The sequence below is a fragment of the Dipodomys ordii genome, unplaced genomic scaffold (genome assembly GCF_000151885.1).
Source record: "Dipodomys ordii isolate 6190 unplaced genomic scaffold, Dord_2.0 Scaffold164, whole genome shotgun sequence".
NCBI classification, from domain to species: Eukaryota; Metazoa; Chordata; class Mammalia; order Rodentia; family Heteromyidae; genus Dipodomys; species Dipodomys ordii.
The window spans coordinates 2,808,668-2,821,730 of record NW_012267380.1 but is presented as its reverse complement, the minus strand read 5'-3'; the positions used below and the strand labels follow the sequence as shown (position 1 = coordinate 2,821,730).

General features: G+C 45.9%; 1 protein-coding gene across 1 annotated transcript in view; it reads left to right on the top strand.

Annotated features, from left to right (window-relative positions):
• Positions 1-8,308, top strand: part of Crcp (CGRP receptor component) — a 34,342-nt gene extending 26,034 nt beyond the window's left edge. The window contains exons 5-6 of the mRNA XM_013033232.1: positions 1,716-1,773; positions 6,751-8,308. Coding sequence (XP_012888686.1) covers positions 1,716-1,773; positions 6,751-6,900 — 208 coding nt within the window. The 3' untranslated portion in view covers positions 6,901-8,308. The remainder of the gene's footprint in view (positions 1-1,715; positions 1,774-6,750) is intronic.
• Positions 8,309-13,063: the final 4,755 nt, after the last annotated feature.

Sequence of the window (13,063 nt, the reverse complement as noted above, 5' to 3'; positions counted from 1 at the left end):
TGCTTTGCCTAACTTTGAACTTCCATCCTCAGATCTTAGCCTCCTTTAGATAGGATTACAGATGTGAGCCACTAGTGCCTGGCTCTATCTTCTTTGAATTAGACCAAGAAAATGCTCTTACATGACCAAGTAAAAATTAATATGACAGCTCTGGGTTTTGTTGTTGTTTGTTTGTTTGTTGTTTTTTTTTTTTTTTGCGAGTCCTGGTGCTTGAATTCAAGGCCTGGATGCTGTACTTGAGCTTTTTTGCTCAAGGCTAGCACTCTACTGCTTAAACCACAGTCCTACTTGTGGTCTGTGGTCTTTTGGCCATTAATTGCAGATAAAAGTCTCACATCTCAATTTGTTCTCAAGGACTTTACTCTCTAATATACTTCTTTTCTTAGTTAATGGAGAACATGTGCACTTTCTCATATGGTCTCTTCCCTTTTTTGGGGGGGAGGGGTCAGTCATGGGGCTTGAATTCTGGGCCTGGGTGCTGTCCTTGAGCTCTTCAGCTCAAGACTAGCACTCTACCACTTGAGCCACAGTGCCACTTCTGGTTTTCTGGTGGCGTATTGGAGATAAGAGTCTCATGGACTTTCCTGCCGAGTCTGGTTTTGAACCATGATCCTCACTCAGATCTCAGCTTTCTTAGTAGTTAGGATTACACAAGCCACTGGCGCCTGACTGGTCTCTTCCTCTTGCCCTCCTGGCCTAGTCTTCCAAGCCAGAACCTGGGAGTCGTTCTTCTTTTATTTTTTTATTTTTATTTTCTGCCATTCCTGGGGCTTGAACCCTGGGCCTGGGTGCTGTCCCTGGGCTTCTTTGGCTTAAGGCTAGTGCTAGTGCTCTACCATTTGGGCCATAGTGCCACTTCTGGCTTTTTCTGAGTAGTTTATTGGCGTTAAGAGTCTCATGGACTTACTCTTTTTTCCCTATTGCATGGCATTTATTTTATTTATTTATTTTGTCAGTTGTGGGTGGGTCTTGAACTCAGGGCCTGGGCACTGACCCTGAGCTTTTACTCTCAAAGCTAGTGCTCTACCATTTTGAGCCACAGTACCACTTCTGGCTTTTTCTGCTTATGTGGTGTTGAGGAATCGAACCCAGAGCCTTATGAATGCAAGGCAAGCACTCTACCACTGAGCCACCTTCGAAGCCCCTTTTTTCAATTTTTTTGAGAAACGGTTTCACTATGTAGCTTTGATGTAGCCCAGGCTGGCATCAAACTTGTGATTTTCCTATCTTAGCCTCCTAAGTTCTAAGATTATAGGCATTGCCACCACACCCATTAGTAAGTAATGACTTACTAAGCATCATACCTTACAACCCTTGGGACTCTGCTGTGTATCTGTGCCATTAGGTGCATCCCAGTCTTACTCTGCCTTGAGTTGGAGGATTGAAGGCTGTGCTGTGGTAGCTCTCCCACTCTTTTTTTTTTTTTTTTTGCTAGTCCTGCAGCATGATCTCAGGGCCTGGGCACTGTCCCTGAGCTTCTTTGGCTCAAGGCCAGCATTCTACCACTTGAGCCACAGTGCCACTTCCAGCCTTAGCTGTATATGTGGGACTGAGGAATCAAACCCAGGGCTTCATTCATCCTAGGCACGCACTCTACCACTAAGCGACATTCCCAGCCCCAACGGTTCTACTCTTTAACAGTATTTTCCTAACAGCTTGGTCAAGACCCGAGGTCTTGGAGGGGTTTTACATGTTTTGTACTTTTCTTTTGACAGAGCAGAAAAGCTTCAGCTGGTGAATCACAGGCCTGTGACTGCTGTTGAGATCCAGCTGGTGAGTGGGGGAGCCTTTGCATGAGGGGCTGTGTTTAGGACCTGACATATGGAAAGGCTGAGGTTGCCCAGCCTCCGCACTTTACAAGTGCCAGGAGCCCTCACCACTGCTGTGGCCCTACTTAGTGTAGCCTTAGCAGAAGCAGATGACTGGAGGGAATAGGACTTTTCCCATGGACTTTAAAAGTGGCCTTATCTCCTCTGATGTCCTCGGCTGTTCTGGCCCTGGCATTCATAGAGGTTGTTGCCAACCAGATGTTCTGAAAACATCCAGCTCAGCATGTCTTCAGTGGGATTTATGTCCTGTGCTCCCACCCTTCAGCCCTACTCTTCCCTTCTCAGCTAATGGCACACATGTGCACTTTTACCCTGGCCTAGTCTTCCAGGCCTGACCCAGGAGTCATTTTACCCCTTTTATCTCACATCAGTTCATCCCTAAGTCCTGTTGGTTCTGACTCCTCTTACTTTTTCTTATTTTTCTTTTCTCAGTCATGAGGCTTGAACTCTGGGCCTGGGAGCTATCCCTGAGTTCTTCAGCACAAGGCTAGTGCTCTGCCACTTGAGCTGCAGTGCCATTTCCAGTTTTCTGGTGGTTAACTGGAGATAAGAGGCTCAGGGATGTTCCTGCCTGGACTCGCTTTGAACCATAATCCTCAGATCTCAGCCTCCTGATTAGTGAGGATTACAGGCGTGAGCCACCAGCGCCCTGCTTATTCTTTCTTCTTTTCCCTATTGCAAGGCATTAATTTCTGCCATTTCCCAATCCATCCCTTGAATTTCTCTCTCTGGTCTTCCTGACTCCAGCATGGCCACCATTATTGAAGATCACTTTCTAAACCACAGTGTATTCTTGTGTTTCTGTGTTAAAGGCTTTCAGTGAAGCATCAGCATTTGTAAAACATATTGCAAACATATGTTTCAGAACTGGGGAAAGCAAGCAGCAGGAAGGCCTGCTGGAGGCCTGAGAAGAATTAAGGAGAGTGAAGATGAGGGCCAGTGGTACAGAATGAGAGGCTGCCATGATGGCCACTGGCAGTTTCCTTCAGTTGGGCGGGGGGCATCAGCAGCTATTGAAGCAGATTATATAATCATGAGTACAAGGGAGAGGAAAGGTAAGGGGGAGAAGGAGGAGGGAAGAAGGGCCGGAGGCATGGCTCAGCTGTAGAGTGCCTGCACTCTAGAAGCACTCTACCAAGCACAAGGTCCTGAGTTTAAACCCTCGTATGGCAGGAGGGGGGAAGGAGAGGAAAAGAAGAAAGAGTTAAGCAATATTCAGTTCTTTATTAAATTTCCTTCAGAAAAGTATAGAAGAAAATATTCTTAAAAAAAAACAAACGTAGAAAAGAGTTGTATTTAATTTTTGACTTAAACCTTCATTGTTCTTCCAAAGTTGTTTGTCCTTCAAATTCTTCCCAAATTAAATTAGAAAATTCCTTCCATACAGTGTATCTTTCTGGGAGAACTGGCCTTTGGGCTAAATAGAGCTTCCTTTTGTACATCCTCATTACTGTAGTGCTTTAGATTTAGAGACTGGCTTACAGGAGAGAAAAGACAAAACAGCAAGAAGTTAATCTCTGGCCCTCTGGGTGTAAGATCACATGTCATGTCTCCTCCAGCTTTAATTGGCAACATGTGTTACTTGTGGCTGAGCCACAGGCAGAGGAGGCATGGGGAGGATTAGATGAATTCATCCCCAAGCCTGTAGAAAGCTCTCCCATTGTTTGGTTGCTATTAAGCGTGTGTAGTATGTGTCTTGATACCTGCTATTAAGAGTGTGTAGTATGTGTCAGTATGTCCAAGGAGCCTTGTCTGTGTCACTTTAAATACCCACACCAGAGTATTTGGAAGAGGACAGGTACTCTGTCCATTTTAGCTAGAGGACTATGGGGTGGCTGCCTAGGGTCTCGTTTAGAACCTTTACTTCTTTTAAGCCATGAACTTGGCATGGTATGTTAATCCAAGGTCCCAGAAAGACTACCAGAGTATGTCAGCAGGGATTTGTTAGAAGAATAGGCTTGTGGAAGTGGAGGGATCCACAATAGGCTGAATACCCTGAGATACCGGTAGCATGGCTCAACTCAAGAGCAAAATTCTCAGAACCAGAAAAGCTGGTGGTTTGATTCATACTGTGGCCAGAGGCCTGCTTGTGTGCATTCTGGAGTCCAGAGACCAGAGAACCTGGAGTTCTGATGACGAAGGCCCTGACCAGAGTGCCCTAGTTCTGGGACAAGAGCAGAGGGTGAGAAAATTCCATCTTGGTCCCTGCCAGTTGGATGCTACTGACATGGCTGCAGATTTTCCCCTTCAGGCCAGTAACCAAACCAACTCACACACCAGGCTTTTCTAGATTAGACTCACCTAAAAGCTGTGATTTACTAATTCTCTAGGTGTTCTTTAGTTTGTTCAACACCTGAACTCCACCATGATACCTACTGAGAACCGAGTCTGTGTGACCTTCCTCAGTGGTTCTTTCTTCTACAGACTACATAATAGAAAATTTTGTGTGTGTTGGTCCTTGGGCTTGAACTCAGGGTCTGGGTCCCTGAGCTTTTTTTGCTCAAGGTTAGTAGTTCCCTACCTCTTTAGCCACAGCTCAATTGGCTTTTTGGTCATTAATTGGAGATAAGTCTCTTGAACTTTCCTGCTTAGGCTTGCTTTGAACTGCAATCCACTGATTATAGGCATGTGCTACTGGTGTCTGGCCTTGGGCCTTTTTTTTTTTTGGCCAGTCCTAGGGCTTGAATTCAAGGCCTGGGCACTGTCCCTGAGCTTCGTTTGCTCAAAGTTAGCACTCTACCGCTTGAGCCACAGCACCACTTCCCGGTTTTCGAGCGGTTTATTGAAGAGTCTCACAGACTTTCTTGCCCAGGCTGGCTTTGAACTGTGATCCTCAGATCTCAGCCTCCTGAGTAGCTAGGATTATAGTCGTGAGCCTGGAGCCTGGAGCCCGGTGGAAGTTCACATTTAAAGAGGTTTTGTGGATTGTTCTAGGATGAATAGCTGAAAGTTACTGCTCTTGCTCTATCCAGGTCAAGTATCCAGTATCCAAGATGCTTGGGAACAGAAATACTTGGTTTTTCAAGATTGTGTGTGTGTGTGTGTGTGTGTGTGTGTGCGTGCGCATGTGTAAAAGTGTGTGTGTAAGTAAGTGTACTATTTGCAATCTACTTAGTGAGGTACCTGGGGAATAGGAGTCGAGACTCAACACAGAATTAATAATTTATAGAGGTTTCATAAGTACCTAACACATAGGCTTGGTGTAATTTTACACGTAAGTTTTGGTGTATCTACATTTTGACAGCAACTGGTCATGGGAGGTCAACTATGGAATTTTCCAATGAAGTTTTCCTTAGATTACTATGTATAATGCTATTGTCTTGACATGGGTTTTAGGCTCTGAGTTTTAATGCCTCCTCACACTGCATTGGTGGCAGTGATTTCTGCAATGCTGCTCAAAAGGTACACTGTCATCTGCTTTTACCAACCAGCCAAATGCTTGGAGATATTCTTTTCTCATTTCCCTTCTTTGTTCTTTGTGGACAGTCAATGCTAGATTACTACTTTGGAGCGGAGCAGTACTAGGGTTTGAACTCAGCCTCAGGCTTGCTGAGCAAATACTCTACTGCTCCAGATCTTTTTTTAAACTGGTTATTTTTTTTCTGGGCCTTGAATTTGGGCCTGGGCACCATCCTTAAGCTCCTTTTTGTTTTTTGTTTTTGGGTCCGGTCGTGGGGCTTGAACTCTGGGCCTGGGCACTGTCCCTCAGCTCTTCAGCTCAAGGCAAGCGCTCTACCACTTGAGCCACAGCGCCACTTTCGGCTTTTTTTTTCTTTTTGCTTATGTGGTGCTGGGGAATCGAACCCAGGGCCTCATGCATGCAAAGCAAGCGCTCTACAACTGAGCCACCATCCCAGCCCTGTCCCTAAGCTCCTTAAGTTAGTGCTCTACCACTTGAGCTACAGCACTATTTCCCCGCACCCTCCCCCCACCCCCAGCATTTTCTATGATTAATTTGAGATAAGAGTCTCACAGACTTTCTTGCCTCGACTGACTTTGAGCCTTAATCCTCAGATATCAGCTTCCTGGGTAGCTAAGATTATAGATGTGAGCCACTAGTATGTGGCTTTATATAGGTTATTTCTGAGGTAAGGTCTCAATTCTTGCCCAGGGGGAACCTAGACAGAGATTTGCTTATTTTAGCCTTCCTTTTGTAGTCAGGATGGCAGCTGTTTGCCACTGTGTCCAATGTCTTTCTGTTGATAGAATCTTTCAAAGTTTTCCTGACTCTGTTAAATACAAATCTTTTTTTGGGGGGTCAGTTGTGAGGCCTGGGCGCTGTCCCTGAGCTCTTCAGCTCAAGGCTAGCTAGCACTGTACCATAGAGCCACTCTCCAGCCCCTAAACACATTTTTTTTTTTTTTGTCGGTCGTGGGGCTTGAACTCTGGACGTGGGCACTGTCCCTCAGCTCTTCAGCTCAAGGTGAGCGTTCTACCACTTGAGCTACCACACCACTTCCGGTTTTCTGGTGGTTTATTGGAGATAAGAGTTTCATGGACTTTCCTGCCTGAGCTGGCTTTGAACCACGATCCTCAGATCTCAGCCTCCTGAGTAGCTAGGATTATAAGCCATAGCCACCAGTGCCTGGCTAAACACAAATATTAATCCACCCAATTTCAGCCTATCACACAGCTGGGATGTGAGGCACATCCTTTTCTTTCAAGAGAAATACTGGCCTGCAGCTTAATTTTTTTACTGACCTACTTTGAGCATTCACTTGGCTTATGCTGGGGTTTGAGCTGGCTTCATCCTGCTGTGTGGAGCCTAGATGAGGAGGACATGGGTGCAGAGGTAGCTAAGGATCGGGTGGTGCTCTATGCCACAAAGCAGGAGTTGTGGGATGGGATGTATGGGCAAGGGAGAGCGGGGTAGGTTGGGGCTGGAAGCTCACTGATCCCTGAGAGTCTTGTTCTTGTGCAGATGGTGGAAGAGAGTGAAGAGCGGCTCACAGAAGAGCAGGTGGAGGCCCTTCTCCTCACAGTCACCAGCATCCTGCCTGCAGGGCCTGAGACTGAGGAGAAGAAAGCCCCCAGTAACGAGGTGGCAATGGAGGAAGAGGACCCAGCCTAGAAGAGCACACAACAGCTGGCCCAGGCCTTTGATGCAGTTAGGGCCCAGCAGCCATTTCCTGGACACTGAGAGAGTTGTTTATTTGATTTTACCCTGATTTCATGGTAGGTTGGGAGGAAATCACAAAAATAAGCTGACAAGAAGTATGGATGCCTCAGGGAAAAGAAATGTGGTGAAGGCAGGCTGAGAGCAAAAGGGGAGGGCAGTGGATGACCAGATGCTCTAAGGTTGAGGTTCTTTATGGCCTTGACCACAGCGGCCGTGAGGCCGAGCACACAGCTAGTACACTATTCGTGTTGCCTTTGATGAGCCAGGTTGTAATGAATTTCATTGGCTTCCCCAGGAACTTCCTGGGGAAGGCACTCACAATGCTATTGAGATGAGAGCCGACTTGCAATTACAGAAATCCAGTGTTGTGCCTGGAAGGTCCAGAGCAGCAAGTAGTTACTGTGAAGCTGGCTCATCTCTCAGGAAATTCCAAGAGTAAAGATAAGAAAGAGTGATAAGCGAAGAATGGACTGGCCTATGCTTCCCAGGGTCTGAGGAACCTTTCTCTCCTCTGTTGGCACAGGCGTGGTTGACTGGTGTACTAATTTGTCTTACTATACTAGGCCATCTTAGTAGGCCAGCTCACTGAGCTCAGAGGAGGCACTGCAGACAGAGGCAGTCAAACAAATGCATGCTGGCTGACCTCTGACTACTTATTTGTATTTCCTGTCCTGAGAAACAGCTTCATTGTCTACTTAGAGCCGGTGGTCAGCTTCCTGTACATCCTTAAATGTGGCACAGTTGTGTGGCTCTTAGGAAAATGTGAAAATCAGAGCTTGGTTAATAACGATTTGAATTTATGATGCAAGATTGCATTAGCTATTTAAAATATTAAAAGACCTTTTTTAAATCAGACTTTGCAAAGTTTAGTAACACTACATCTGAAAATCCGACCTCCTACTTACACTGCTCTCTTGTTTGGGGAAGAAAATACCCCATAAACATTAGTTTTCCTAGAGATTGCTCATTTTGTTGTGGATTATATATTCTTAGTGCTACTATTACTTGAATTACTTCTGACCTTGTAATTCCCAGCTTATTTCAAATCACCCATCTCCTCCCCCTTTCCCTGATCTCAGCCTCGCCCACCTTGCCCTCTGAGGAACAGCTGGCAGCAATGCTGAGGCAGCAGGAGGGTTTTGTTCCTAAATCTCCCTTGAGTTTTGGGGATTTGATCAGAAGCCATGGATGGATTTGTTGAGTCACAACGTGTGTCTGCACACATGTTACATGGTTTTTCTTGACAGATTTAACATTTAAAGCAGTTAATTGCTACCAGGTGATTGCCTACTAGTGACATTTTACAAATCCTGGAAGAGTTTATATTGTTGAGGATTGAGAAAAATAAAATGAAATCTGACTTAAAGGCATGATATGTGGGATCTTTTTTGTTTTAAAATTGAATTTAACAGCTGGTGATGCTGGCTTATGCCTGAGGCTAAAATCTAAGGATCCTGTTTGAAGCTAGGCAAGGCAGGGAAGTCTGTGAGATTCTTATCTCCAATTAACCACCAAAAAGCCAGAAGTGGAGCTGTGGCTCAAGTGATAGAGTACAAGCCTTGAGCACAAAAGCTTAGAGATAGCACCCAGCTCTGAGTTCAAGCCCCAGAACCAGCATAAAACAAGAAGGAAAAAACACAGTATGTCCATCTACATATTGACCTTGTTGGACAGTTTAGTTGCTATCCTAAGGTGAAGACCAGGACCTACCTTGGAGTCGAGCGAATGGGTTCTGTGGCTTAGCAAGAAGACAGGGAGAGAATGCTCATTCCAGGTCTGTACCGTGACTAGCTGCATGTGATATGCTTCTGTTTACCAGTCTGTTTTTCTTACCTTCTGCAGTTTGCCAGACCTGTATCTGGGGACTTTACCTATAGGAGAGCTCTGATTTCTAACATGGCAGAATTTTTTAGTTAGCTGTCTTGAGGTACACAGCTTTGCTTTTTTTTTTTTTTGCAAGTCCTAGGGCTTGAGCTCAGAGCCTGGGCATTGTCCTTGAGCTTCTTTTGCTCAAGGCTAGCACTCTACCACTTGCCACAGCCCCACTTCCAGCTTTTTCTGTTTATGAGGTACTGAGGAATTGAACCCAGGGCTTCATGCATGCTAGGCAAGCACTCTACCAGTAAGCCACATTCCCAGCCCCCTAATTTTCTTTTTTAAATAACAATTTATGAGGCAGTATTAAGGTAATATAATAATCAAATTATCACTAGTTTTAGCTCTTGTGTCTGTTAATAGCTACTAAGTTTTTGTTCAAATGTTTTGTTTTGAGACAGGCCTCAAATTGTAGCCCAGGCTGGTCTTGAACCTTTAATTTTTTTGCCTCAGTTTCCTGAGTGCTGAGATTACAATTGTGTCCTGCCTTACCTGGCTTGTTGATTTTTTGGGGGGTGGGAGGATGGTAGTGGTCCTGGGGCTTGAACTCAGGCACCGAGTGCAGTCCCTGAGCTTCTGCGTAAGGCTAGTGCTCTACCACTGGAGTCACAGCACCATTCCCAGACTTTTCTGAGTAGATTATTGGAGATTAGAGTTTTACAGACTTTCCTTCCTAGACTGGCTTTGAACCACAGTCCTCAGATCTCAGCCTCAAGTAGCACCGGTGCCCGGCTTGATTTGTTTTTGAGACAAAAGTTTCACTGTGTTGCCTAGGCCTTTTCTTGAGCTCCTGGCTTTCAGTGATCTTTCAGCCTTAGCTTTCTTTCTTTCTTTTCTTTTCTTTTTTTTTGGTTGGCGGGGGAGGGGTTCAGTCATGGGGCCTGAACTCTGGGCCTGGGCCCTGTCTCTCAGCTCTTCAGCTCAAGGCTAGCGCTCTACCACTTGAGCCACAGCGCCACTTCTGGCTTTTTTTCTTTTTGCTTATGTGGTGCTGAGGAATCGAATCCAGGGCCTCATGCATGCAAGGCAAGCATTCTACCACTGAGCCACCTTCCCAGCCCCCTCAGCCTTAGCTTTCTGAGTGCTGGGATTACAGGTATGTACTATCTTGCTAGGCTATAGCTACAACTTTTAACATCTGCCATTTCCAGGAATAGGGCTGGGTAATTCCCATGCATTATCCATGGGAAACTAAAGATGTGCACATACGGGTGTACAAGCAGTACAAATGGGGGAGTAGACTCTAGGACTGTGCTTGTAGCCAGAGACATGGGCTCAGACTTGGGACTAGACAAATGGGTGTTTGTTTCCCGGATACCACCTGACCAAGCTCTTGGTAGGCAGAGCAGGCTGACTTTGGGACTGGGAACTGTGGCACGTCAGGAGTCAGTTCTCAGAACAGCTCCAACTATGAGACTTGCCTCTTGTTGGAAGCCTTGCAGGTCCCTGTGTATATGTTTTGTTTTTTTTTTTCTGGTTGTGAGCCTGAACTCTGGGCCTAGATGCTGTGCCTCAGCTCTTCAGCTCAAGGCTAGCACTCTACCACTTGAGTCTCAGCACCACTTCCAGCTTTTTCTGCTTATGTGGTGCTGAGGAATCAAGCCCAGGGCCTCATGTATGCAAAACAAGTGCTCTACCATTCAGCCACCTTCCCAGCCCAGTCACTGTGGTCACTGTGTATACGTATGCATGTGGACTCCTGCAGGCACAGTGAGTTGGGACTGCTTGACACCACCCTAATTCCCATGCTGTCCTTTCCAGGCCTGGCAAATTGGCAGATTCTGGGTTAAACCCTCCTATTGTTCTCCCATGGGGCCTGAGCTGGGAAGACCAGAACACAGGCAGGGTGGGGTCCTAGATCCAGAGCCTTGAGTCATAAGGAGACTGAGGAGTCTGAGCCCAGGCAGAGCACGCTTACCCTGGGCAATTGGAGGATCTGGAGGGGTGTGCAAGGTCATGGGAGGAGACTGCCATTGGATTAGAGCCAAGAACAAGCCAGCAAGGCCAGATCACATGGGATTGGAGAGAGCCTGAGTGCATCTGGAGAGCTCTAGAGCTGCTGGCTGGCTCCAGGGCGGACAGTGGACTGAGAAGGTTGGCCCAGGCCTAGAATTTCTTAAGGTCAGCAGTGTGCGTTAACTGTGGTGCTCCCAGGATCAGGCTGCATCTCTGTAATGCAATGGGGCATTTCCACTAGGCCTTCAGGCTATGCCCAGCTGAGATCTTCAGGCCCAACTCCAATGCTGTGATTATTCTTGTCACTCAGACCCTCTCTGGGTAGAAACTGCTGTCTCCCACATCTTGCTTTCAGAAACCTTTAAGAAAACAAACAAAAATTATCTAATTGGAAACAATGTTTAAACTTATAGAAAGTAGACCACATAAAAATAAATGCACAGCTGGGCACCTGTGGCTCATGCCTGTAATCCTAGCTACTCAGGAGGCTGAGATCTGAGGATCACGGCTCAAAGCCAGCCCAGGCAGGAAAGTCCATGAGATTCTTATTGCTAATAAATCACTAGAAAATTGGAAGTGGTTCTGTGGCTCAAGCGGTAGAGCGCTCACCTTGAACTGAAGAGCTCAGGGACAGTACCCAACCCCAGAGTTCAAGACCCACGACTGAAAAAAAAAAGTACAGTCTTTCCCCATCATCTTACAATAGATTAAATATACTGTGGCCCTTTCTCAAGTACAATTGCATGTGCATGCATGCGAGTGCCAGCGCACATGTACACACACACACACAATGTTCCATAGTATCTATCATTACTGTCTTGTTTTTCTATTACTATTGAAAGCAGTTCAGAAGAGCCTGCAAATGTAGTCTATATGGAAACAGCCCCACTCCAAGGAGTAGCATCCACTGATGATCCTTACCTGAGCTGATCTTTTCTAACTTTTCCATCCAGTATCAGGGTTTGAACTCAGGGCATCATGCTTGTCAAACAGATGTTTTACCACTTAAGTCTACTCCAACCCCTTTTGCTCTTGTTTCCTCTTACCCTTCAGGTATATTTTAGTATTGCTTTTTGCCCAAATAGCACTGTGCCCAGCTTTTTTCTCTTGAGACATCTTGAAAACTTTTACCCTAGGCTGATCTGGAACTGTGATCCTCCCAATTCTAGCTTTCTGAAAAGCTGAGATATGACCGTTATTGGTTGGGATGAAGTCTCATGAGCTTGTAGCCTAGGCTAGCCTGCAGTGGTGATCCTCCTGATTTCTACCCTTCCCAGTAGCTAGGATTACAGATATGAGCCACCAATACCTAGCTCTTTTTTTTTTGTTTGACACAGTTTCCCTATTGTGGCCTTTCCCATTATGGCCTAGAACTCATTATCCTACTGCTCTGCCTCCAGAGTGTTGTACTTACAAGTGTACACCACCATGCCTAGCTGAGTGCTGGTTTCTAGTAGTAATGGTATTAGAGATGAAGTTCAGGCATTTGGTATATTCATTTTTGGGTTCTTTGAACATGGAGCTAGGAGTTAGGCACATGTATGTGCTAATCGAGTCCCTATTCCATACTTGTATGCCCTTGGTGAGCATCCTGCCTCCAGCTCTTCTTCCCTGTAGTCAGATGATCCTGTCTTCATGACAAAACTGAGAGGGCAGCTGAGTTAACAATTTATTCTGGCAAGTGGTTTCAGAAGTTTCAGTCTGAGGTCAGCTGGCTCCATTGCTTTGGATCTGAGTGAGGCAGAACATCATGGTGGGGGTGGGGTTGAATGTGTGGCAAACAGGGGCTGTGTTTGAGTTCTCTTTTGTTGTTGGTTTTGCTTGTTTTCTGTCTCTCTTCTCCCCCCCCTCTTCCCCTCCCTTTTGCCCTCCCTGTGCATTGAATTCAAGGTCCTGAGCTCTTTTATCACTTGAGTCATAGCTTCACTTCTGGCTTTTTAGTGGTTAATTGGAGAGTTTCACAGAGCCAGGTGCCAGAGGTTCAGACCTGTAATTCTAACTACCCATGAGTGGCAAAAAAACAAAACAAAACAAAAATCTCACAGACTTTCCTGCCTGGGCTGGCTTTGAACTTCAATACTTAGATCTCAGTCTCCTGAGTAGCTGGGAATACAGGTGTGAGCCACCAGTACCTGGCAATGTCTTTTTTTTTTTTTTTTTTTTTGTCAGTTGTGGGGCCTGAACTCTGGACGTGGGCACTATCCCTCAGCTCTTCAGCTCAAGGCTAGTGCTCTACCACTTGAGCCACAGCGCCATTTCTGGGTATTTTCTGCTTATGTGGTGT